The 25,075-nt window shown below is 43.6% G+C and overlaps 3 protein-coding genes across 3 annotated transcripts in view; 1 reads left to right on the top strand and 2 right to left on the bottom strand.

Moving 5' to 3' along the window:
• gad3 (glutamate decarboxylase 3) overlaps positions 1-9,941 on the bottom strand; it is a 32,574-nt gene extending 22,633 nt beyond the window's left edge. Inside the window, exon 1 of the mRNA XM_053651085.1 lies at positions 9,482-9,941. The gene's annotated coding sequence lies outside the window, so the exon portion shown is untranslated. The remainder of the gene's footprint in view (positions 1-9,481) is intronic.
• mc4r (melanocortin 4 receptor) lies at positions 1,842-4,567 on the top strand. The gene has a single exon (XM_053651088.1). It carries the CDS (start codon positions 2,756-2,758, stop codon positions 3,770-3,772), a length of 1,017 nt encoding a protein of 338 aa, XP_053507063.1. The 5' UTR covers positions 1,842-2,755; the 3' UTR covers positions 3,773-4,567.
• A 3,731-nt stretch (positions 9,942-13,672) lies between the features above and the next one.
• On the bottom strand, positions 13,673-21,249 carry c20h5orf22 (chromosome 20 C5orf22 homolog). The gene is made up of 9 exons (XM_053651087.1): positions 20,963-21,249; positions 20,108-20,253; positions 19,866-20,015; positions 18,767-19,148; positions 17,126-17,188; positions 16,590-16,711; positions 16,171-16,237; positions 15,904-16,043; positions 13,673-15,757 (listed from the first exon to the last, which is right to left on the bottom strand). Exons 1-9 carry the CDS (start codon positions 21,029-21,031, stop codon positions 15,610-15,612), a joined length of 1,287 nt encoding a protein of 428 aa, XP_053507062.1. The 5' UTR covers positions 21,032-21,249; the 3' UTR covers positions 13,673-15,609.
• Between the last annotated feature and the right edge of the window lie 3,826 nt (positions 21,250-25,075).

The raw sequence follows: 25,075 nt of genomic DNA, 5'->3' as shown, positions 1-25,075 counted from the left end.
GAGAGAGAGAGAAAGAAAGACAGAGAGAGAGAAAGAGAAAGAGAGAGAGAGAAAGAGAAAGAGAGAGAGAAAGAAAGAGAGAGAGAGAGAAAGAGAGAGAGAGAAAGAGAAAGAGAGAGAGAAAGAAAGAGAGAGAGAGAGAAAGAGAGAGAGAGAACGAAAGAGAGAGGGAAAGAGAGAGAGAGAAAGAAAGACAGAGAGAGAGAAAGAGAAAGAGAGAGAGAGAGAGAGAGAGAGTGAGAGAGAAAGTAAGAGAGAGAGAGAGAGAGAGAGAGAGCGAGAGAGAGAGAGATGGCTGATGAAGGAACGACAGAAGAACTGGGACTGACTTCTTGCACTCACGTTCCACAACATTAAATGTAGCTATTAATGGATAAAAAAGCAAGAGACGTTTTTTGTTTGTTTTGTTTTTTTAAAGATAAAACAAGCTGTTATTGTACATTGCTGTGGTATAACAGAAATAAAACACTTCACGTTATAGGTAATTGTTGACTTCTTCAACCGGATACGTTCTGATACGTTCTGATACGTTCTTGTATCTGTAGACGCAACCCATGTACGTGTACAGTATGGTGGATGAACTACAGGATCTAAAGCTCAAAATAAATACCCGTTGTTATTTTCCAAACATCATCGCCGGTCGTATTTATCCAGTATTTTACTGTAATGTAAAGACCTGCTTCCTGTCATTCAGTTTCTCTCGACTACTCAACTAATCTAATGTGAAGCAACTGCAGAACTCCAGACCAGTCAGAGCGAGACTCTGTGATGTCAGCGACCTCTACATAAAGCCTTTCTCATTGAAAGGATATTATATACTGCCATGGAAACTGAGGAATAAGCTCAAGACTGCCAGGACAACCTGAACTCGCCCGTGATGAGGAATCGTCTCTGTATTTCATGCAGCAGATGCGTCGGAACCGTTTTTTCTTCTTCAGCACGACATTTTCAATTTTGTCACATAAGCATTAGATGACAACTCATTTTTTTTGTTGTTGTTGTTAATGTTTAAAGGATCCTAAACGTGGACGATTACAGTCTGGTCCCTAAAAAAAACAAAAAAAAAAACAAAGAAGAAGAAGAAGAAAAAAAAGAAATCCTAGCATGAGAAGTAAAATAATTTTATAAACAATGCCTGAATATTAAAACTAAGAGTTCAGACGTAGTTCGTCGTAAAGAGAAGCAAAAAAAAAAAAAAAAAGGATATACTGCACAAGTTCCTCACATTCATACACATTCATAGGGGGATACTAACTTTTCAACAGGTCCCATGATTAATATTTTAACCTACACGATTGGACTATTTTCTAGTCGTGATTCTAAAAGTGTTGCTAAAATGAATTTTCCAAAGTGTTTTTCCTGCGGGTGTGCAAACTTTTGCACCCGACCTCACCGTACCGACGCCATCCGGACGTCTGTATCTTTTTCAGACCCTACAGACCCGTCAGTTCGATCCACGACTAAAAATATAAAATAGATTAAGAATAAAAACACACGACGCGCTGACACTGGAGACTCCTTCCATAAATGTTGAATAAACATCTCCTTACACACCGAAGCTTCACCGCATTGATGATTAGACGTTTTTTTTTTCTCTGCGTTAAATAAGAACATGTTTATTTAATTAGGCGTAGATTGCACGGAACGTCCGTGCATTCATCAGTTTGAGATATCTTCTTCGTTATTTAGCCGGTTAATGGTTCGCTCATGTGTAAAGGGAACCTAAACGATCGACATATTCTTCCCTAGTCTTGTTTTTGTCTTCCTTTACAGCTCCAGCACAACCTTTTCACGGCGCATTTCCAGCCACAAAGACCGTCCTTTTGATTTACAGTAACTGCACGCTGTATTCCAGATCTACACGGGTTATTATAATCCAATTTGTTCTGTTCTAACACGACCAGCACTTCACTCACTGTGACGGAGTCAGACCACGTATCGAGCTGACAAAGACGGAGGACACGGGCTGCATGGATAATGCCACACGTCCTTGGGTTCATCTCTTCTTTTCGCTGGGATGAAACGAGAACTGTTGAGCGAGAGCGGAGAGCTCGGTGAGGCGCAGCGAGGAGGAGAAGGACAGATGTGGGATCGCCGATGCACAGCTCTCGTTAAAACAAAACTGTTTCTCAGGGCAAAAAAAAAAAAAAAAAACCAGAACATGTGCAAGATCCTGAACCGATCAGAAGGTGATCAAAATTCTTTCTGTATTAAAATCTCCATCATTCATTTGTTTATATAAATATATAAATATATCTGTGTATAACCTAATGCAGTTTATTCTTGTTGCACATTCTCTGATTGGCTGCTGGAGGTAGAGGAGGAGTCAGTGATCACAGTGCAGAACAGGGGCTAAGAGGGAAAGTGCCAATCTGCCAAAGGAATGCTCCAGAGAGCAGGTGCCTACCTCGGATTCCTGCATCTTCTTCTTTTATTCCTCCGGTCTCTTCTTCTCAAGCTCGGTCTCAGCACTATCCTTTTAAGGCTCTCTGCTTTTTATTTTTTTTATTTATCTGCTCTTCCTCATCCTTCGAACGCTGCTCGAGGATGACAGTGTGTGAGGGTTAAATAGTAGCTGCTGGAAAGCTCGCTGATGCTCGAGGATGACATGGGGACCTCCGTGCGCAGGGAAAACGCATCTCTTTAGGACTCTGTAGCTCAGATGGAGATGGAGGACACGGAAGAGACTCGCAGATTAGAATAAACCTCAATGAAGATGGAAAGCGGAGGACTGTGGTGAGGAGATCTTGCAGATATGAACGTGTCTGAGCACCACGGGATGCAGCATGCACACCGGAACCACAGCCTGGGCGTGCAGATTGGAAACAAAGCCGGCTCGGGGGAAAGGAACTCGGAGTCGGGCTGCTACGAGCAGCTGTTGATCTCCACCGAGGTCTTCATCACGCTAGGGTTGGTCAGCCTTCTGGAGAACATCCTGGTAATCGCGGCCATCGTCAAGAACAAGAACTTCCACTCGCCCATGTACTTCTTCATCTGCAGCCTGGCGGTGGCCGACCTGCTGGTGAGCGTATCGAACGCCACAGAAACGGCTGTGATGGCGCTGATCACCAGCGGCAACCTGACCATCTCTGGAGACGTCGTGAAAAGCATGGACAATGTGTTCGACTCCATGATCTGCAGCTCACTCCTGGCCTCCATTTGGAGTCTCCTGGCCATCGCCGTGGACCGCTACGTCACCATCTTCTACGCCCTGCGCTACCACAACATCATGACACAACGCCGCGCGGCGCTCATCATCGTATGCATATGGAGCTTCTGCACGGCGTCCGGTGTGCTCTTCATCATCTACTCGGAGAGCGCTACAGTCCTCATCTGCCTTATCAGCATGTTCTTCACCATGCTGGCCCTCATGGCCTCGCTTTACGTGCACATGTTCCTCTTGGCGCGGCTTCACATGAAACGCATCGCCGCCTTACCGGGGAACGGCCCCGTGTGGCAGGCGGCCAACATGAAGGGCGCCGTGACGCTCACCATCCTGCTCGGAGTGTTCGTCGTGTGCTGGGCACCGTTTTTTCTCCACCTCATTCTCATGATCTCTTGTCCGAGGAACCCGTATTGCGTCTGCTTCATGTCTCACTTCAACATGTACCTGATTCTGATCATGTGCAACTCGGTGATCGACCCGCTCATCTACGCGTTCAGGAGCCAGGAGATGAGGAAGACCTTCCGGGAGATCTGCTGCGGCTGGGCTTCGGGATGGAGCTGCGGCTGGAGTTGCGTCGGCTTCGACGAGAGGCTTAACAGCTATTAAACCGGACGTTTTGTTTTTGATCTCGAACGCACTGACGATTCGCTCCTCGTCCCAGACCGTTCACCGGCTGAAATCGCGAACCACGTCAGATGATTGCTTTTCTTCACCAACAAAAAACCAAGACCTTCAAAATAACCAGACTCAAAACCTCCAGAAACACTCGTCTTGTGAAACAACCTCGAATTTCGTCTTTTGCTACACAACTGTGAAATCATTTCTGCCTTTCCACCACCATCATCATCACCAACAGGTGGGTTACATACGCTCGAAAATCATTTCTGGACAAACTCCTGCATGGCCGAGAAGAAAAATCGATGCAGCCTTGCGGGGAAATATCTGGAATCATCGTGATTAGTAATTATCCTATCGATCGAGGTAATTGCAGACTCCGTATCAGACTCCTTCTCAGTGCCTGGATAATACCCCGAGTCCCCTCGTCTCTCCGCTGGTCCATTTTGTTCTCCTATCTGTTCGTGTAATATAATGTGATGTGAAATGGCTGTGACTCTCTCGACCTTATGTTCTGTCATTAATCCGACCGTGATAAGTAATTAGGAGTATAATTACATTTCTTTCATCGAGCACGTCGAGCCGAAATACGGATAAGAAACCGATATGTGTCACAAATCATAAATATATCGGGAGAAATATCGAGATTTCCTCTTGACTGGACGTCTAGAGTTTCATTTATAGATTCATTTATTCAATTAATTACGTACACGTCGAGCTCACGCTTCTGCTTGAAGGCCAGATTGTAATATCGTGTATCATGTAAGACATAATAAGTAATAAAGGCTCATAAAAATATAAGAAATAATCCATCATGTTCATGTTATGTCATGTTAGACGTCCGTCCTCCGGATGTCTCTACTTTGTGTTCTCACAGCAAGTTTTTTTTTTTTTTTTAAGAGTATTATTACTTCTTGAGGATCTTATCTCCAGACAGACGAAGGTCAGACCGCAGGGAGTAATAAACGCTAGAGCTTTTATTCAGGCAAGCTAAGTGGTGTTCCGTTACGGGAAAATAATCAACAGCGGTTGCGGTGTGATGAAGCGGAGTCAACGTTTCCACACAGGAACGGATTCTTTTTCTATTAACGGTATATATCCGGACGGGTTTTATTCCTCTCGCGCTATAGCACCTATACAGATATGTTTATTATCAGGCGTAGGTTATGTAGATCACGGTGGAGCGTTCACCGTGGAAGTCCTACCGACGAAAGAGCTCTTTCATGTTCCAATCCTTGTTCCTGGAGGACCTGGCAATGTTTCCACGACGCCCGATTCGATCTGCTAATGAACGCACCCTGCGTGGGTTAAAGTGGAAACGCTATTATGTTGTTTCTATAGTAACAGCTCTTAAACGAGGACTCGTATTGTACGCGTCGGGTTTGATGTTTCGTGGCGAGGTCGTAAAAATACGGTGTTTAAATGGAACCCTGCTTTAAGAGGGACATCCTGTATTTCCTGTTCTACGGAATCAGTCAAATATACAGAGACAACAAGAAGGCGGCGTTTATATGGTAAAATGTAAATAATAAAAGTTGTACATGGGAAGAGGTCGTGTTATTATTTCTTTGCAAAAGAATCCTTGTAATACGTAGTAGACGGTGGAGTAAAGGTATTTTATTACGCTAAGAAAGAAGAGATCTGTTTGTAATGATCTTTCTAATTACTCTGTATATATCACTTTTAAAATGAGATTCATCTGTAGTTCTGTAAAAAAAAACAAAAAAAAAAAACAAAAAAACAAGCCCAACAGTTTTAATCCTAACACTAGTGGGCGCTAATCATCCTGTGCAGCCTTTATATAAAATCTCCTACACGTGTAATTGATACAAACACGATTTTATCCCTCATTTGTCTTTTTACCGTTTAACACTTTAACAGTCGCTGCAGCTATTCGCATCTTATTTTCTTATTCATACTGTGGGTCGAGAGGCGAGTGAAGACCCTGATTAACAAACAAACAAACAAACACATTAGGAACGACACGTTATACGTGACTTCATAGCAAAGACGCAACTTCACGTTCACGTTAATCTTTTACGTGTACGTGTATTTTGTATGATCTCCGAGCAGGTAGAGGAACGAGTGAGCGGGTGAACAACGGGACGACGTGATGTAAAACATAACAGACGTGATAACGTAAAACATAATCGACTGAGCGACGTAACATAAGACATCATTTCATATTATCATAATAATGCAGGTCATGTTGGACACGCTAATTTTAAAAATGCAGCTAGATAAGACCTGTTATATAGATTACACGTATTCTACAGACGTTCCACAAGGGGGCAGCAAAGTAAAGGCACAGAGATTTGAAATAGCTACGACTTTACATATGGGCAAATGTTTGTGGACATGCAGGAACAGGCGTGGGCCTCTTAGTTCCAGTGAAAGAAAATTGTACTGTTAAAGCATATAAGGACGTTCTATAAAACTGAGTGCTTCTAACTTCCAACTGCACACAACTCTAAAAATATTACCAATACAAAACAAAAACAATAGATAGCAATTCCAAGGAAAAATCTAGTTCTCGTCAACGATTTCAACTTGTTAGCATCCAGTAACCGCCTCAAATTGAACTTTAACAAACTTTAAACTACTTTTACAGCTGCATGAACGTATAGTCAGTTAAGCTAGCTAGCTACCAACTAAGAACGTTCTTAGAACGTACAGTATAACTTACGTTTTAGCAGCTATAAACACTCTGGTTTTTTTTGATAAGACGAGGAAAAAACCCTCAGCAGTTGGTTATACTATCAAGAAACCATGAAGACGTGTCAAAGAATCTGTCCTGGAAACGTATATATAATCAGCGTCTTCTGACCAATCAGAATCCAGAATTCAACAGCGCTGTGGTGTAATATATATATATAAATATATATAATATAATAAATATATGTATTAAGTTCCTTTGAGTTAGTAGGTTATTCTCCACTTTATCTCCACCCTCATGTTCTCTCACACTCATTATATTGCAGCAGCTGTTCACACACACACACACACACACACACACACGCGCACACACACACACACACACAAACAATGTCCTACAGCAATTCAGTCACTAACAACTTCTCATTGAGGTTCTAGCCAGCAGCGACCTATTGATCTTCCTGCTCGCTGCACCGCCTCAACAATTTTCCGAATGACCCCCAGATGACCTTCGGCAAATGACTGCTGCACACCCACACAATGATCAACACCGCACCAGCAACAGCCTCTGCTTACAAATACTGCTTTATTCCTCCGGTCGGAGTAACGGAGGTTTGTGATGTTTCACTCACCGACGTTCCTACGTAACACCGAACAATATGGCTCGAAATGTAGAACCTCAAGGAGTTCTTAAAAGGGTTCTACTTGGAACCTTTTCTCATAGGGAATCTGTTGTAGGGCTTTCCGACAGTGTGACAACCCAGGAACCTTTAATGGCTCAGAAGTTTCGAAGTGATATTGTTTTGGAGGAACGCTTAATAAGACCCTAAGGAACTTTAGAAGCATTAAGGGCTTCTTCAATCTCTGTACTCGGAACCCTTTCTGAGAAGGAAACACTTTTTGTAGGGTCCTATATCAAACCTATAAAGGTTCCCTCAGAGCAACAAGCAAAAAACTCTTAAAGGTTCTAACGTCCCTTCTTCTGGAGCATCTCCTAGAGACCCTTTCTGAAAGGGAGACACTGTTTTACCGTTCCACACGAAAACGTTAATGGTTCCCTTGGAGGGACAACCAAAGAACCCTTAATGGGTTTCTAGGAGTGTCGTTTTGGATGGTGTATAATTAAGGGTTCCTCCGAAAAGTGTTCTAGTTGGAACCCTTTCTGAAAAGCAGACACTACGGAAGAGTTCTACAACAAACCTTTAAGCGTTCCCCAAGAGGGACAGCTGAAGAACCCGTAACATTTAAAAAAAAAAAAACAGTTTCGAAGAGTGTCGTTTTGGATGGTGTATAATTAATTAAGGGTTCCTCCATAAAGTGTTCTACTTGGAACCTTTTCCAAAAGGAAAACACTGTTGTAGGGTTCTACACCAAACCTTTAAGGGTCCTGTCTGTGCTAAGAGTCTGATTTTTGGTCGTTTTTCCATCTGAAATCAGAATTATTATTTTTTTTTAAACCTTTTTTTTCTTTTTTCTTTTTCGAAATACTTGTAGCCTGTTCAACGATAACACACGGTAAGTGGGAGAACCAGGGCGCTGTGTGCGTAACAGCACCTGCTTCCTGCCCGTCACAAAGACACGGCGGGTTCCAGTCCGGCCGCTACAGTCGAAATCCTCCACTACACGTCGTGGATTACAAGTTCTGAGCAGAACCCCCCTCCCCCCTCTATCCTCTTCCCCCCTCCCCGCAGGTGATTCAATTATCCCTGTAGTACACTGTGACCTTTCATGTGCTCAGACTCAGAGAATGAGCTCTGTCCATTACTGCACGAGAGCGGTGCTGAGTGGAACCGGCAGCGGCGAGAGCGGGCAGAATAATGGAACGTCAGATTTAAAAAGCTCCATTTTCTTCAGGTGAAGTGGAATGCTTTTTTTCTTTTTCAGGGAAATTTAGTTTGAAGCCTTTGATTTGATGAGGGGGTCATTACAGACAGAAATCACACTTAACAACTGCGACTGTATATCTCCACGGCAGTGAGGACTCCCCTACACACACACACACACACACACACACACACACACACACACTCACTCACTCAGGAGTGGTTTTCATATACAGTGACAGAAATACAGAAGATTAAAGGGTATGGAATGACATCTGGATATCACTGTGTTTGAGTAAGACGTGCCGTTGCCGTGCCGATGAGACGAGGCCAAAATTTTTTTTATATAAACAAAGAAGAATTTTTAGACAAACGCCCCACGCAGCATTGTTCTACACGAAGCCACGTGACGTCTTTATCTGATGCAGCTCAGCGAATCCGCGGTACCGCATTAACGCGCTCGTTCTAATTCCACGTCACACGCTACGTTCCTATAGTAACAGCTCATGCACAGGGACTTGTAGCGTGGACGCTAAATCCACGTAAACGGGTGTAAACAGAACGACGTGTAATCACTCAAGCGGCGGCGAACGCTCGTCTCCGACGAGCTCAGAAATGTCACAGCTTTACGTCTGACTGTTACAAAGCGCTGACACTGGAGACTCCTTCCGTAAACGTTGAATAAACGTCTGGTCACAGATCAGACACTGTGTGGAGTCCATCTGAATGAGCGGTTACTATAGAAACGATAACGTATTCGAACGAGCGGTCCTGCCAGAGCTGCTGACCAATCCGAATCCAGAATTCAACAGTGATGGTTAAAAAAAAAAACAAACTCCGTTTCACGTTGTGGGATTTCCTGTAACAGCACGACGTGATGTGTGTTTACCTGGAAAATGTCTGAAACGTGTAAAACAACAACAACAACAACAACAATTATTGAGAGTAATTAGCGCTATGCTATCTCATTCATACAAATGAGAAAATGAGAAATTGTTTTTTTCCCCTTCAAGTTAAGGATCTTGTCCCAGGCAGATCTTTGTTCAAGCCGATCATGCGGACACTCTGACCTGCACCTCGATGAGTAGTCGACCGCGAGGCGAGTGCGCCGTGCTCAGAGAGAGAATCGCTTGGTCTCGCGGGGAGACGGTGCAGCTCAGAGGTGAGACTCCACACAGACAGAGAGGTGAATAATAAATAAAAAGGAAGGATGTATACACACCTGGGTTTATGCGATGCGCACACAAACACACACCGAGTCTTCACGTACGCGTATGCAGAGAAAACTGAATTCATTATTCAGTAATGACGTCTGCCTTCAGATTTCATCGACGGGTTCTCTGGCATTGCTCACTCGCAGAACTTCCACGCTTTCGCTCCCTAGAACATGTCACTTCCTGTGATTTCTAAATCTATCTCGGGTTAGTGTTTTTTCTCCACGCGACTCATTTCCTGACTGGTGTCTGGTGACTCGTCATCACCCGAACGAGAACGTGAAGATCCCAACATCTTCAGTTTTCGCTTGCTCTCACGCTACAGGGTTCGAAACGAGGAAGTGGGTTTTACTGACAAATGCCACACGCTGAAAAAAAGGAAAACCACACACACACACACACACACACACGTACCCCCCAACAGGAAACGGAGGCCGAGCCGAGCTCAATAGCCATCAACTGGCACGAACTGATGCTGTGTGTCTTTCAGCTCTCGTTTAAAGTGCAATGCTAATGCTAATGCTAATTCCATTTCAGTGTTTATGATTAGATGTTGGAGTTGGCTGGCAGGTTCATTAGCAGGTTCATTAGCAGGTTCATTAGCAGGTTCATTAGCAGGTCACAGGAATAATTCGTTTTACCTTTAAGAGGAAAATCGAACGCAGATTTCTCAGTACTGTCTACTAGTCGATATGGTGAATTCTTCTGTAAGGAGAGATGTGTTTATTTAGCATTTACGGAAGGAAGGAGTCTCCAGTGCCAGCCCTTTGTAACCGTCAGAGGTAAAGCTGGAACGTTTTGTAAAGTTTTCCGACATCTAACCCGGGGATGAAGGAGTTTAACCTTCTCTGCGGTTTCTCGGGAACGTGATAAACTGCGTTTTTTTTTTTTTCCTGTCTCTAGGGAGTGAAAAAGAGAAAACGAAGGAACAAATCTAGCTGCTATTCATTCCGTTTCACTGTTTGTGTTTATTTAGCAGATTATGGAACACGTGAGAAAAACATGAGTGTTTTCATGAGTGTGAGTGTTTTTCTCAACCAAGAACATTGATTTTCTGAGCTGTAATCCATATTTCAGTTGTGAAAGACTGAATAAAAAAAAAAAACCACGCAAGAAAGTCGACAACTTTAAAAAAAAACCCCCAAAAAACCAAACAAACTTTGATCCAAGGTTTCATTTCTTCAGTGTTTATAGGAACGCATGAATTTTTCCTTGCAGGTTTTTCTACATAAACTTCACGTTCGCATTTCTCGATACTTATCGGTTAAAATAAATAAATAAATAAATAAATAATCAAAATATGAAGAAGTCTGAATTCGATTTTTAATTTTTTTTTTTTTTTTTTTGGAAAACCTAAAATTGTATAAATCTTATAATATATTTGTTAGATTTATAAACTAAAAAGAGTAAAACTGCTGCGACAAAAATGTATTCCAATACCTAGGAAGGTAAAGGTTGAATTATTTAAAAAGAAAAATTAATTACGGAGAGAAAAAAAAAAATCTTAAAATCTCCGCAGTAACGCCGCTTCATCACATCACTGATTAGTTTCCTGTAACGGCATGCCACGGAGCGTCTTGCTCCGTACCTCACCTTACTGAAGGTGTTTTAATGCTTTGAGAAACGTTATGTAATCCCCCGGAGGATTCGGAGCCTCCTACGTTATAAATCCCTACTGAATTTACGACTTTTTCTTCTTCAGCATTCGAGAATCCAGAGAAAAGACAGAATGAGGTCGTTGTGGATAAGGCCAAACAGCTACGAACTGAATCCTAATTTCAATTGCAGCAAAAGATAACGCGGCTCGTGGGCTGAACCTCGCCGTGTCTGCGAGCGAACCGTGCCGCTCACGCAATTAATTACAGTCCATGAGCGAGCAGGGTTTGAATACAATTCACCCGTTAGAGCGCGGTCGTCTCCGGCGTGTGCCGAGGATGAAGTGTTCCGGGTCTTTATCAGCAGCCTGCATGTGCATCATTGGCATTCATCGCAGACGCACACGGCGTCGTAGCCTGTTACTCACACCGCACGCTCCGAGCACAACCCGCTGTTCTCATCCGGCGGCCTGCGTCAGCCCGTTAAAAAGGAACAATAACCCGAAGGCTTGTTCGGAGACACTGATGTGAAGCTACACCGCCACCACAGCGTCTCATGACTGAACCTGCGAGGGATCGTGAGTGGGAAACCTGCCTCAAAATCATATTTACTCTTTCAAAAATCTCACCCGGCGGTTAGCACGGCTTCGCCGACCGTAAAACAAGACACAAGTGCTCTCTATAAAAATCATCCTGATGCTAAAACGTACCCAAGCCCTACCCCTAACAACCCTTCCCCCGCTCCCCACCCTACTGTATGACACGGAGGTTGATTAATTTCCCATAACTCCACATCCTGATGTGGTCTATTCCGATTCCTCCAGCAATATTTCATTCATTAAAAAACAAAAAACCCCACAACCTTTTATCGGTTTATCCGATTACTGCGTGAGGAATAAAACACTCAGAGACACACTGCTATTGGAAAACAATCAACTCCTCAAAACGGAGTTATCGTTACCATCATAACGATAATTCCCCCATAACAGCACTTCCTGGAGAGTTTTATTCCTCTTACTCCACGGCAACTCATTAACGACGATCTCATTTATATCCGTTTATAGCTAATAGCTCCTGATTGGTCGGAATGAAAACCTGCACCCACGCCGGCCCTTTCCGGATGAGCTTGGACACCCCTGGTCTATACCGTAGCGTCACCCATCCCATGATGTAATCATGTGCATCACTTTGATGGTTCTAAATAAATGACACCCAGACCGATCATCACAGAGGGTCTGAGCAGCCCGGGCAGCCCGGCGACTGACTGAACGCCAGATTCTCCCCGACGATACCGGACGTGTTCATCAGATATCCGCGAAACCCAATGCCTTTAATATTACCCTGCTCTGAAATGAGACTGTGATTAGAGCTGATGAAAAAATACTCCGAGGCAAAAGGGCAGATGATGAAAGGCGCGGCGAAACGCCACGCGGCTCATCGTTATTCACACGGCGTTTCCGAAGGGCAAAAGCCGAGCGAATTTATTTCTCATTACGGGAATGTGACCGAGGAAGATTTATCTCCGTCACGGTGTATGTAGATTTGCTGATTGTGGGTTAGCATAATGACGTCTTTTTATTTATCTTTTGCGTGACGCGTGTATTAAACCAAGCTTGAAAATCTTTTAGATTGATGTTTACGTCGTAACTACTTTACACGAGAAGCTGCCGGGGTTTCGGTCATCGCTGTTAAAAAAAAAAAAAAGAACGAAAAATAAACGGATCGGCGTGTACGTCTAGCGGTATTTTAAGCTGATTCTTTTCGAAGGAAAAGTAGCTCGTGCGTGCTCAACGAGTCAGGCTAATTTGAATATTCATCGACCCGTCGTGTTCATTTGCATATCAAAACATCACATAACGACGGAGGATTCCCCGAGGACGCTTAAATAATTGATCATAAATGATTTCTTAGAGAAAGAAGAAGCTGTATCGTCCCTCGCCCCCGTGTAAGGATGTCTCCTAGGACGACAATGATTTATTAAACATGAAATTCACGACGGTGACTTGGTCATGTGACACACAGGAAGTTCTACTATACGTTCGTTCTGTTACCGTTAAACTCCTGTGGGTTTCAGATTTCCTCTAGATGTGAAAGTGTGTGCGCATGGTTCCACGAGGGTGTATTCCCAGTTTATGCCCAGAATTCCTGGAATTAGATTCCGTATCCCTGACCAGGAGAAAGCACTTTACATAGACCGGACAGCTAACTAATATCAGTGTTAGGGTTTAGGTTTCCAGTGGCATCCAGACGCCGAAAAGAACCCTGGTCGTGATGATCCTGATGCGTCTCATCCCCGAGCCATGCAGAAATAATTTGTTAAAGAAGTTGCTAAGCAACAGGATGCAACATAACTTTGTCCGAACGGCCGTTACCATGACCTCAGCTGGGCGAGCGTCCTCGACTTGTAGAGGACTGATAGGGTCGATCACAGAGCACATCATCATCCCCAGACCTGAACGCCATGTCCACACACACACACACACACACACACACACACACACACACACACACACACAGAGAAATCGGCACACGTACCAGTGTGGACACGTACAGATTAAAGACTGCTGCACAGTGGAAGATATGAAGGAACAAAAACAAATCAGGTTTTTGTCACACGGAGAACATTTACTGTAGGCTCACGCGACGCCAATCGAAAGCACAGCAGATGTTTTTTTTGGAAAACGCGTCGACGTGTGGAGAAGAAGAGCCACACAAACATCGTCCCAAATAAACACCCAAATAATAACATCCCAAATAAACACGCTAAACTGAGTGTGCAGTCTGAGGAATTGAGCACACCGCAGGTGATTAACCACAAAAAAGAAAGTGTGATGTTACGTGTGAGTACTGAGAGAAAGAGATATTTAAAACACAGTGTTAGCTAATGGTATTCAAATTGTACTCCATAGCTGTGGCATGTTTACACGACAGAGACTTGCAGAAGAGTAAAACTGAAAATTAAAGCTTAAAGACAGGAGCAGGGCGTGGCCTCTGTGTTTCAGTTTACAGTGAGGAAGGAGGAGGGCGTGGCCTCTGTGTTTCAGTCTCCAGTGAGGAAGGAGGAGGGCGTGGCCTCTGTGTTTCAGTCTCCAGTGAGGAAGGAGGAGGGCGTGGCCTCTGTGTTTCAGTTTACAGTGAGGAAGGAGGAGGGCGTGGCCTCTGTGTTTCAGTCTCCAGTGAGGAAGGAGGAGGGCGTGGCCTCTGTGTTTCAGTCTCCAGTGAAGAAGGAGGAGGGCATGGCCTCTGTGTTTCAGTTTACTTTGAAGAAGGAGGAGGGCGTGGCCTCTGTGTTTCAGTCTCCAGTGAAGAAGGAGGAGGGCGTGGCCTCTGTGTTTCAGTCTCCAGTGAAGAAGGAGGAGGGCATGGCCTGTGTTTCAGTTTACTTTGAAGAAGGAGGAGGGCGTGGCCTCTGTGTTTCAGTTTACTTTGAAGAAGGAGGAGGGCGTGGCCTCTGTGTTTCAGTCTCCAGTGAAGAAGGAGGAGGGCGTGGCCTCTGTGTTTCAGTTTACAGTGAGGAAGGAGGAGGGCGTGGCCTCTGTGTTTCAGTCTCCAGTGAAGAAGGAGGAGGGCGTGGCCTCTGTGTTTCAGTCTCCAGTGAAGCAGGAGGAGGGCGTGGCTGTGTATTTCAGTTTACAGTGAGGAAGGAGCGTGGCCTGTTTGTTTTAGCCCCCAGTGAAGAAAGAGGAGAGTGTGGCCTCTGTGTTTTAGTTTACAGTGTAGAAGGAGGGCGTGGCCTATGGTTTTCAGTCTCTAGTGAAAGAAGATGGTGTGGCCTGATTGTTTTAGCCCCCACTGAAGAATGAAGAGGGCGTGGCCTTTGGGTTTCAGCCTCCAGTGAGGGAGGCATGGCCTGTATTTCTGTAAGTGATGGAGGCCTGGCCTCTGGACCTGTCAGTCCCACTAAAGAAGAAGGGTGTGGCCTCTGTCAGTTAGAGTAAAGGAGGAGCAGGACAGGGCCTCCGTTTCTCATTCTCCACTGAAGGAGGTGTGGCCTCTCTACTTATGTAGGCAGTTCCAGTGAAGGAAGAGAAGGGCGTTGCCTCACTACTTAACAGTAACAGTAAAGTGGGCGTGGTCTCCATCACCTCAGACTGGTCTGAGATCCAGGAAGTGAAGGACGTGTACCGCTGTTCAGAAAATAAGGTTACACTATTACATATTTACACAAAATACGACTCTTTAATACAATATTTAAACTTCAGGAAGAAGAGATTTTTCTCTGGGACTTCACAGGAAATCAGTGTGATGCACATGCAGAACAAATCCGTTTTCTGAGAGGTGTGTGTGTGTGAGCGTGTGTGTGTGTGTGTGAGACACACGGACTTCACCGCTTGCATCCTTCACTGATGTTAAATTCAGCAAGCAGAAATAGATTCCAGGAGCTTCAATTTAAAAACACTCAACATGCTCTCGCTCTCTCACTCTCTCACACACACACACACACACACACACACACACACACATACATACATACATACAAACAAGTGCTCATGCTGGTTCACTCAGAGTGCATTACAAAGCTGCACTAAAGCTGATTTTCATCACGAGGACCGCGATGCGCTTTCTCCAGAAGCTTCTTCGTACTCCTTATGGACATCTAAAGAACCGAAAAGAGTTTCTAGAACCTTCAGCACGCTGCTCTGAATGGAGTCGACCTGATCGGGAGGACAATATTCATCCAAACTCGACCTGTGTGTGGGAACATACAGAAACACAGACAGACAGACAGACAGACAGTTAGATAGATAGACAGATAGACGAATGAACAAAAACATGAATGAATAAGTGAATAAATAAATTTGAATGAAGAGGTGTGTGCTGTGTGAGGTTTTCACCTGGACACGGTGACGAGGGTGGGTTTGGGTAGAGGCTGCAGGACCGAGCGCACCGCGAGCATCAGCTGCTGGATCTCCGCTGTACTGCTGACGTGGTGAGGAAGCTCCGAGTAATCACAGGTCAGACCGGCCTGGTGGGTCTGCACACACACACACACACACACACACACACACACACACACGGAGTATGCTTGTGTCGTAGTCTGTGCAATTTTACAAAATGACAAGCCTAAAAACATTAAAAATGTACATTGATTTTTTTTTTACCATTTCATAGTCTGGGGATTCGTTACGACTCTTCAAGCTGCAGACGAGTTTCACCAAAGATTTCATCCTGCAAACACACCTCAGCATTAGTGCACTAACACACACACACACACACACACACACACACACACGGTAACATCAAACTCTACACACACACAAGCAATTTTTTAAAAACAGCCTTCACGATCTCTCTTACACACATTACACACACACACACACACACACACACACACTGCTCAATCAGGCAGACACTGCAAACACACTGCACACACACACACACAAAACAAGAAAAAAGTCCCCACTGCAGCTCAAATCAGCTGTGTGTGAAGCTGATAGTGGTCACACTGCAGCAGTGACCAGACACCAGAGACCTCTGGAGGACCGTGTGTGTGTGTGTGTGTGTGTGTGTGTGTGTATACCCAGGCTTATCCGCTAAGCGTTCCACGGTGAGCTCGCTGTCGTCCTCCAGCAGGTCAGCAAACGTCGCCTCCAGGTCCTCAAGCTGCCGTGTTCGTCTCTCCACACACTCACACAGCGTCTCCTGCAGACGTTTATCAGCGGCGTAAAGCAACAACACGTTTACACGACACGTTCACACACACACACACACACGCACGGAACATCTTTCCACGCCATCTATCCGGTATCCCATCCAGGGTGTATTCCCACCTCGTTCCCAGTATTCCCAGTATACACCATGACCTTGACCAGGATAAAGCACTTAATGGAGATTTAGAATGAATGATAGCGAGGTACACGATGTTCCGGGGGCGAGGCGGGGACGATACGTACCTGCTGTGCCACCGTACTGCTATACATACCGTTAATAACACGTAATTTAATTCGTTAAAAAAAAAAAAAAAGGAAGAAAATGGGCCGAGTGTTCAGCTCGAGTCGGACATTTCGTGTTCTCTCTCCGGTCGTTAGTGCTAATTTGATTGAAAGCCTCCATTACCTCGTCCGCATCCTCGCGCGGCCTCTCGAAACCGTACAGCTCCTGCAGCATGGCCAACTCTTCCTGTACGGAGGAAGCACAAAATAACAACCGACCTGAACTCTATCAAACATAAAACACATCAAAAATACAACTCATTTCATTTTACGTGACCCACGCGCACACACACACACACACACACACAACTATTATTTATAACCGTGTCTCTGAGACAGGAGAACGAGCTTTCCTCATTACTTCTCAGACAGGAAGTAAACAGCTCATGTTTTCCCCATGCTCTCAGAAGACAAATAACGAGTTATTTATCTATTTATCCCAAAGGCTTTAACACTAATACGGTGCATCCGGAAAGAATTCACAGCGCTTCACTTTCTCCACATTTTGTTACGTCACGGCCTTATTCCAAGATGGATTAAATTCATTATTTGCCTCAAAAATTCTACAAACAATACCCCATAATGACAACGTGAAAGAAGTGTGTTTGAAATCTTTGCAAATTTATTAAAAAATAAAAAAGCAAAAAAAGCACACGTACATAAGTACGCACTGTATATCACCGGACGCACTGTATATAACGTTATACCTGCGCGCTTTTGAGTTCAGGATTCTGATTGGCCAGAAGGTGTTTTAGTACTGTATCGTTTCTTCATTTCTGGACTTTAACATCGTGAATTCTTAATATTTGTGTATTTCTGTATGTGAATAGCCTCATTGGAAATATATACGCGTCCGATACTTATTTCCCCCCGCTGTAAATGTTAAGGATAAACATAATCGATTATGATTATTACGGATACTAAAAGTATGATTATTTATGATGTATTGTATAAATGTTATTTTTTATTTTATAAACGCAACACTACGATACTGCTGCCAGTTTGTCAGATTGAAATGTCAGGATTTTCCAACAAGCCTCATGGTGTGTCCTGCCCCTTTACCCCGCAGACTGCACCCCCGTGTGTACGCTGCTGCAGATAAAAGCCTCTTCCGAACAAATAAACGAATCATACCGCTGAATAATGCGCGTGAACTCCTCTCTCTCCGTTCTATACGTCTATATGCTCGTGTGTTTATTCTGTATCCGGTATCCTCGACTGTATCTCTGCGGTTGTTAACGTGGCGGGGATGTGAAAGGTGAACCGCCTGAGAACGAAGACGAGGTTCACGAAGGTGTGGGTTTGAATATTTAGCGCCATCTGCTGCCTGATACATGAATTGTAGTCACAATTTATTAAAAAAAAAAAAACAGCAATAAAAAAATTCCCCAAAACTGACCAATTTCATTTCACTCTGTTAAAACTGTAAAGTTTCATACATCATATTTGTATTGTAAATATAAATGTAAATATATGCGGTATTTCATGCACGAACCCCCACCTCCCCTCCCCCCAATCCAAATAAACCCTCTATTTATTTGCATTCCTCCTTTCTGCTACTCAAAGCGTGTTAAATAACCCTAACCCCTAAACATAACCCCGCCCCCAGTGCTATCCCTTCACTTAACGTTAAAAAGAAAGTATGAGGTCATGTTACCAGAAATAATCCTGATTAATAATTATTTTTATGATTAAAATCTTTTGCTTTTAAATACTTGCATGAAAAAATATGTAAGTGTGAACACTTTTATTTCTCGCTCAGTACCTGTGTGTACATTTCCTTGAAGGGATTCTTACAGGAGAAGAAATCCAGGTCGATATCGAGGATGTAGGGATCGTCCCGCTCGAGCACACTCAGTAGGCTGGCTACGGCTGAAGCCCGTGCTTCCTCCGCACTCGGCGTCTCCGGTGTGCCGCTGCTGCCATCTGATGGCTGAGATACGCCACCGCACGACCCGCTGCTGCCTGGCTGAGGGTCCGGTTTGGATTTTTTCGCAGCGTTCTGCTGAGGGTCACCCTGGCTCTTCTCAGACGTGTGCGCTGGATCCACACGGATGACGCTCAGACGGAAGGGCTTCCCGTCTTCCAGCTGCTCGGCGGGAACGTAAAGAGCGTCGCTCAGGAAGTAATCGTCTGTGCTCGTGACTCTGAAGTGGAAAATTCGTTAAGGAGGTGTTGTCGGTCATTTTCGGGATCGGGATCGTCATTTTAGACGACGTGGACGTTTCAGCGCTCGTCCGAGCCGATCCTTAGACGAGTGACGACGTGTCATTACGATTTAAGTCCACTCACTTGACATTTTAAATCGACATTTTAAATCAACAATTTAAATCTCCCTCGCACAGGAGTAAATTTGAATAATCACCACGATTCGACCGATTTAGGAGCACGAACGACTGATTCTTAGTCATTTTTATTTGTTTGTAATCTCTTGTAATCAGTGAACCATTCAGTCACAACTGAGATTTGCTCCTCTCTAATTGAGTGAATCAGGGTTTGAATCAGTGAATCTTTCAGTCATGATCATGATTCCCTTCTCTCTTGCTCAGTGAATCAGTATTTGAATCAGTGAATCTTTTGATCATGTCTGATCAGATTCAATCCTCTATCGTTCGGAGAATCAGGTGAGTCAATGAGCTCAGAGAGTCAGGGAGTCAGTTAGAGCTCATTGCATGTAGTAGGATGTGTTTGGGTTGTTGTGACAATATTCCTTTCAAACACGGACATACAAATTTGTGAAAGAATTTGAATGACTCATTTAATGGAGCGACCTCAAACGACTCGAGTCAAAATCTTGACTCGAATAACTGCTGTTTATTACGCGTGATAACACTCCTGGAACAGACACGGCGGTGTTGCGTCACCTGATGGTGTTTGTAGACGTATCCCTGCCCACACACATCTTGTGCTCGCCCTCTCGGATCTGCTGAGCCCAGTACGGATGAAGCCAGGCGACGTGGGACACGTGTCCGGCGTACACCATCGGCATGATCCAGTTCTCGATGCTCAGCTCACTAGGAAGGGAAAAAAAATAATGATCAAACAGATTGTTGAACAGATCTTCAGACATGTAAGAAGAGATAAATGCAGTTTCACATCCTCTGACCTGAACAGCGCCTCTTTATCAAACACGGTGTGTGCAGCCATGCTGACGGGGATGAGCAGGTCAGGGTGCGAGTCCAAGTGAACCATCTTAACGTCCTTCATCGGGATGTGCCGAGAGCCGATGGCACGGTAGATGTGTTGCACAACCTGTGGATGGGGGGAAAAACACAACACAGGTGAAGACGATTGGTGTGTGTGTGTTGTTTTTCATCATTTACAAGTGCACATTTGTTTATTACTAAAAAAAAAAAAAAAAAAAAAAGAAGAAAACTGAAGAGGTTACAGGGATAAGCAAAAAGGCAGTGCAATTTATGGAAAAAAATAACCATTACTTTCCTAATTTTTTTATCGCCTCACACAAATGACATAATTGATCAAAACACCTACACAAAATCTATATAATGTTTTGTTTGTTTGTTTTTGATGCACACTGAACTTTGCATGACATTATATTACAATATATTTGACAATAATAGTCAAATAATAAGAATAATAAATAATAAACCAAGCTGTATTAGTACCTAAAGTATATAAATATATAATAATAGTGTATATAATATATAATAGTACGCAATAAAATAAATATACACACTATAACTGAGTATATATTCATATACACTGAACTAATAACTGCTAGTTCTTGCATTAAAGCACTTCAGTTTATTTATACCCACAGCTTAAAGTCCAAATAGTTCCATAATAGATAAATAGTGCACTATGTAGGGTACATAAGATGCCAAGTTACACACTATATAGTGCGCCTAAACAGGAAGTGAGCACCCGTTTGGGATTCCGCCACACTCTTTAGCGAGCTAGGTTTGTTTTTTCGGGAATACAGAAAAATTGTTTTTCTGACCTCATGGTGATCTTCTACAATCCACACAGGAAGTTTAGAGTAACTGCGTTTCCCCGGCGGTGTTTTCATTGAGCTAATTTCTAAAATAAATCCCCAGAGATGTTGTAGTGATTATGCTAGCTAGTTGCTAATAATAGTAAAAAGAGGAACACTATTAGTGGAACACGGTGCAACGCTGTTTTAGCACCGGCTGGGAACAGAGCTCAGCGGAGAAATAGCTTGTCTCTGTATTCATGAGGGATGAAAGTTCCGCTTCTGTGACTTTTTTCTGTTCCTTAATGACATTCTCTTGTCAAACTAACGCATCAAAAAAGTGTTATTTAATCTGGAAATAATTATTCACCTTTTTTTTTTGGGTTGAATTAAATCCATAACCTGATTTACTAGACACCGAGATTCCATCCATCCATCCATCCATCTTCTATACCGCTTTATCCTTTTCAGGGTCACGGGGAACCTGGAGTCTATCCCAGGGAGCATCGGGCACAAGGCGGGGTACACCCTGGACAGGGTGCCAATCCATCGCAGGACACAATCACACACACACACACTCACACACCCATTCATACACTACGGACACTTTAGACACGCCAATCAGCCTAGCATGCATGTGTTTGGACTGGGGGAGGAAACCGGAGTACCCGGAGGAAACCCCCGCAGCACGGGGAGAACATGCAAACTCCGCACACACAGGGCCACGGTGGGAATCGAACCCCCGACCCTGGACCCTGGAGGTGTGAGGCGAACGTGCTAACCACTAATTTTAAGTAGATTAGTGTAATTACACACAATAAAATAGAACAATAATTATACACGTGTGTGATGATGTGATGAACAGAATTATTTAAAAAAGTATATATGATATAAATGATGTAGCGTTTGGGGGCGATATTACATCGGTAAAGTACCATTTCCCCTTAAAACAGGATAGTTTCTTTCTTTCTTTCTTTCTTTCTCCAATACATTTCTTTCTTTCTTTCCTTCTTTCTTTATTACTTTCTTTCTTTCTTTACTTCATTTCTTTCTTTCTTTACTACATTTCTTTCTTTCTTTCTTTAGTACATTTCCTTCTCTTTCTTCCTTTCTTTCTTTCTTTATTACATTTCTTTCTTTCTTTCTTTCTTTCTTCACTATATTTCAAACATAATATAAATATAAACTCTCTCTCTCTCTCTCTCTCTCTCTCTCTCTCTCTCTCTCTCTCTCCCCCTCTCTCTCTCTAACCCAAATATCTTCATATATCCATCTATCATATATAAATGTCAAAAGGGAACAAATGACATTTTACAAACAGAAGATAAATGTTAAATGATGTCACTACAACAGTTAATAAATACCAACTTTAATAAAACAATCCACAGACATTTTTGCTGTACATTTTCAAGCGGACTTTCTTCTTCACTTTCTTCACAGATCACACAAACACACACACACACACACACACACACACACACACACACACACACACACACTCAATATTCCAGCTGAATACTGACAGCAACAAACAGAGCATGTAAAGAACATTTCCTTTTCATGGTACACGTGTAAAAATAAAAACAAACGGATGAGCGGATTAGTCGTGCTGTATATCACGTATAGAATATGAGTATGCAGTCTGCAGAAGAAAGAGTGTTCGCCTGTAGCTGTGAGAGTGACTGCTGTCTCTGTCAGAAGTGTTGGGAGAACTGGAGCATTAAAGATGCATTCATCCCATCATCTTTTATTCACAAAGTTTTCTCCAGTCTGTATGGAGGTCCATCCGTTCATCTGCAGCTCGGCAGCTGAATTGTGCTTAGACAGATCATTTCACAGCCTTTCACACCACATGCAAGAATTTATACCACAGCCTTGTTAAACCCCCAGTTCTGATCAGTCGGAAAGCGTTGATTAATTTTCTATAACAGCGGCTCTGACAGCAGCGCAGTGTTATATTAATGCGCTCGTTCTAATACGCTATCGTTACTATAGTAACAGCTCATTCACAGGGACGTGTACGGCTGCTCATAAACGGATTATTATTCTTTTATAACACTGAATTTTTCTGTGTGGAGATTGTGATTGAACTTTTATAGAAGGAGTCTCCAGTGCCAGCGCTTCGTAGCAGTCCGAGGTAAAGCTTTGTGGATTCTCGGTAACATGCCAAGCGTTTTGTTAATATTATTATTAACTTAAAAGCTCATGAGGCTGGTGAGGGAAGTTCTACAGCATTAAACGTAGCTATAAATGGATAAAAATGTACGGAATATCATTCTTTAATAAACCGCTCTGGTATTAGAGGAATAAAAGACTTTTTACAGGGAAATAATCAACTTTGCAGTAGCTCCGATTCCGCACACCGCCCTGTTGTTGATTATTTTCCTACAACGGCATGCCCCGAAATCTGTCATTCTTTACAGACAATATGATATTTAATATTTTCTGCTGTCTTGTATTGTCATAGTGCAAATATGCTGCATCAGTCGATACAGTGATTTGAACCAAGGGTGCTGTTTCTTCAGCAAACCTCAGATCATCGTCTGGCGTCCCACAGGGGGCGATCCTGGACCCTCCACTGCACCGGCATCTGCCTTTCGACACACGTTCCCTGATCTCTTGCTATCTCTGGACTCTGTGAATCATTGAAACCCCTGAACCCTACATGCTCTCTAGTCTAATTGGTAGCTCTGAGCAGTGTGTGTGTGTGTGTGTGTGTGTGTGTGTGTTTAGATGCTGTGGCTCGTCCATGATTCATACCACGGCCTGGTTTGACTTCTCATCGTCGCACTTTATCATTATCATCATCATCATCATCATCATCATCCTCTCTCGTGTTCTTCGGGGAGCCTGTTGAGTCGGTGGCTTCAGCAGCCTCGGGTTTGTTAGAGCTGAATCTGGCGCTCGGGGAGGAAGATGGAGGAACGAGGGCGGGAGGGAGGGAGGGAGGGAGAGATCTTTTGTTGAATTATTTCTCATTCCTCAGGTCGGCTCGATGGCTTCTTCCCGGCCTCTTCTTTCAAACTTGGCCACGAAGTGCACGGCAGACGAGGCAGGTGAGAAAGGGAAGGGAGGAAACTTTTTGTACAGGCAGTCAGCCGGGCGCTCTGATCTCTGATTGGGAGAGTGGCAGAAGACGGAGGAGCTCGCGCAGCAGTGCGCAGGACGCATGGAGCTCCCGTCACTCGGCGCGGATTATTAACTCTGACTCTGTGTCAAGGCCGCACTGAATAAATAATGACAGACTGATGGCTTCCCGTGTTCTCACACTGCTCCCTCTCTCTCCCTCACTGTGTTTCTCTATCTCTACCTCTCACACACGCTCTGTTCTTGCCCCCTCTCTCTCTCCCCTCTCTCTTTTTCCAGCTCTCTCTCTCTCTCTCTCTCCATTCTCTCCAGGTGTGAAATTGGACACAGAGCCTATTTTTTTTGTAGTACCGTTCTGTCATCTGCTTCCTATCCTCCTTCGCTTTTATGCCAGAGGCTGTGGTTTGTTGTAAAGCAGTGTTCCTTGTTCCTTCACCATAGGAGTAACTTGATTTTGTAAAACGCTGCGGAAAAGAAATGTTACATACAAACTTAAACGCACCGCAAAGCTCGTTTTTTCTGTAATACACGTGTACATATATAAAAAATTTATATATAAAAAAAGGTTTTGAATAATGAGTGTTGCTGGGTGTTGTATGGACAGGGTTGCCATGTGCACCGTTTTTCTGAAGTCCTTTTGTTATAAAGATCTGGCAACCTGCAGTATGGCACAAACACATACATCAATGTCCTTACATATAACAAAGGATTTCAATACTCAACAGGGGATTCTTTTTTTTTTTTTTGCATAGTTACTGAAAACACCAGTATTCAGACCTCAGCCATAATGTACGATCTATTCAGAAGTTACGTAAGCGTTTACGCGTGTGGGCGGAGTTTCAGTAAAACAGAGATGCGTCTCAGCTTATGCATGATTCTGTCCATGATATCAGGTCATGATATGGGAGAAGTCCAGCGTTACTATCTGACGGTGTCACCGTTTTGATGTGTCGTGCTGAAATGTATCTTTTGGCAGTAAAAACAATCAAAAACACTATTTGAATATCATTCGAAGCTTATATTAAACACATAAATATGAAAATTTCTTCTTCT

Source organism: Ictalurus furcatus, chromosome 20 (genome assembly GCF_023375685.1).
Source record: "Ictalurus furcatus strain D&B chromosome 20, Billie_1.0, whole genome shotgun sequence".
NCBI classification, from domain to species: domain Eukaryota; kingdom Metazoa; phylum Chordata; class Actinopteri; order Siluriformes; family Ictaluridae; genus Ictalurus; species Ictalurus furcatus.
Note: the sequence above shows the minus strand (reverse complement) of the source record. Positions and strands in the feature narration are given on the sequence as shown.

Bases quoted from the DNA above. Each gene is read 5' to 3' on its own strand.
- mc4r (XM_053651088.1), top strand. From the start codon at position 2,756: ATGAACGTGTCTGAGCACCACGGGATGCAGCATGCACACCGGAACCAC.
- c20h5orf22 (XM_053651087.1), bottom strand. From the start codon at position 21,031: ATGAAAACACCGCCGGGGAAACGCAGTTACTCTAAACTTCCTGTGTGG. The intron at 16,712-17,125 runs GTAATGGAGGCT...AAACGTCTGCAG, and splicing joins CGCGCGAGGATGCGGACGAG to GAGACGCTGTGTGAGTGTGT. The intron at 16,044-16,170 runs GTAAAAAAAAAA...GTGTGTGTGCAG, and splicing joins AATCCCCAGACTATGAAATG to ACCCACCAGGCCGGTCTGAC.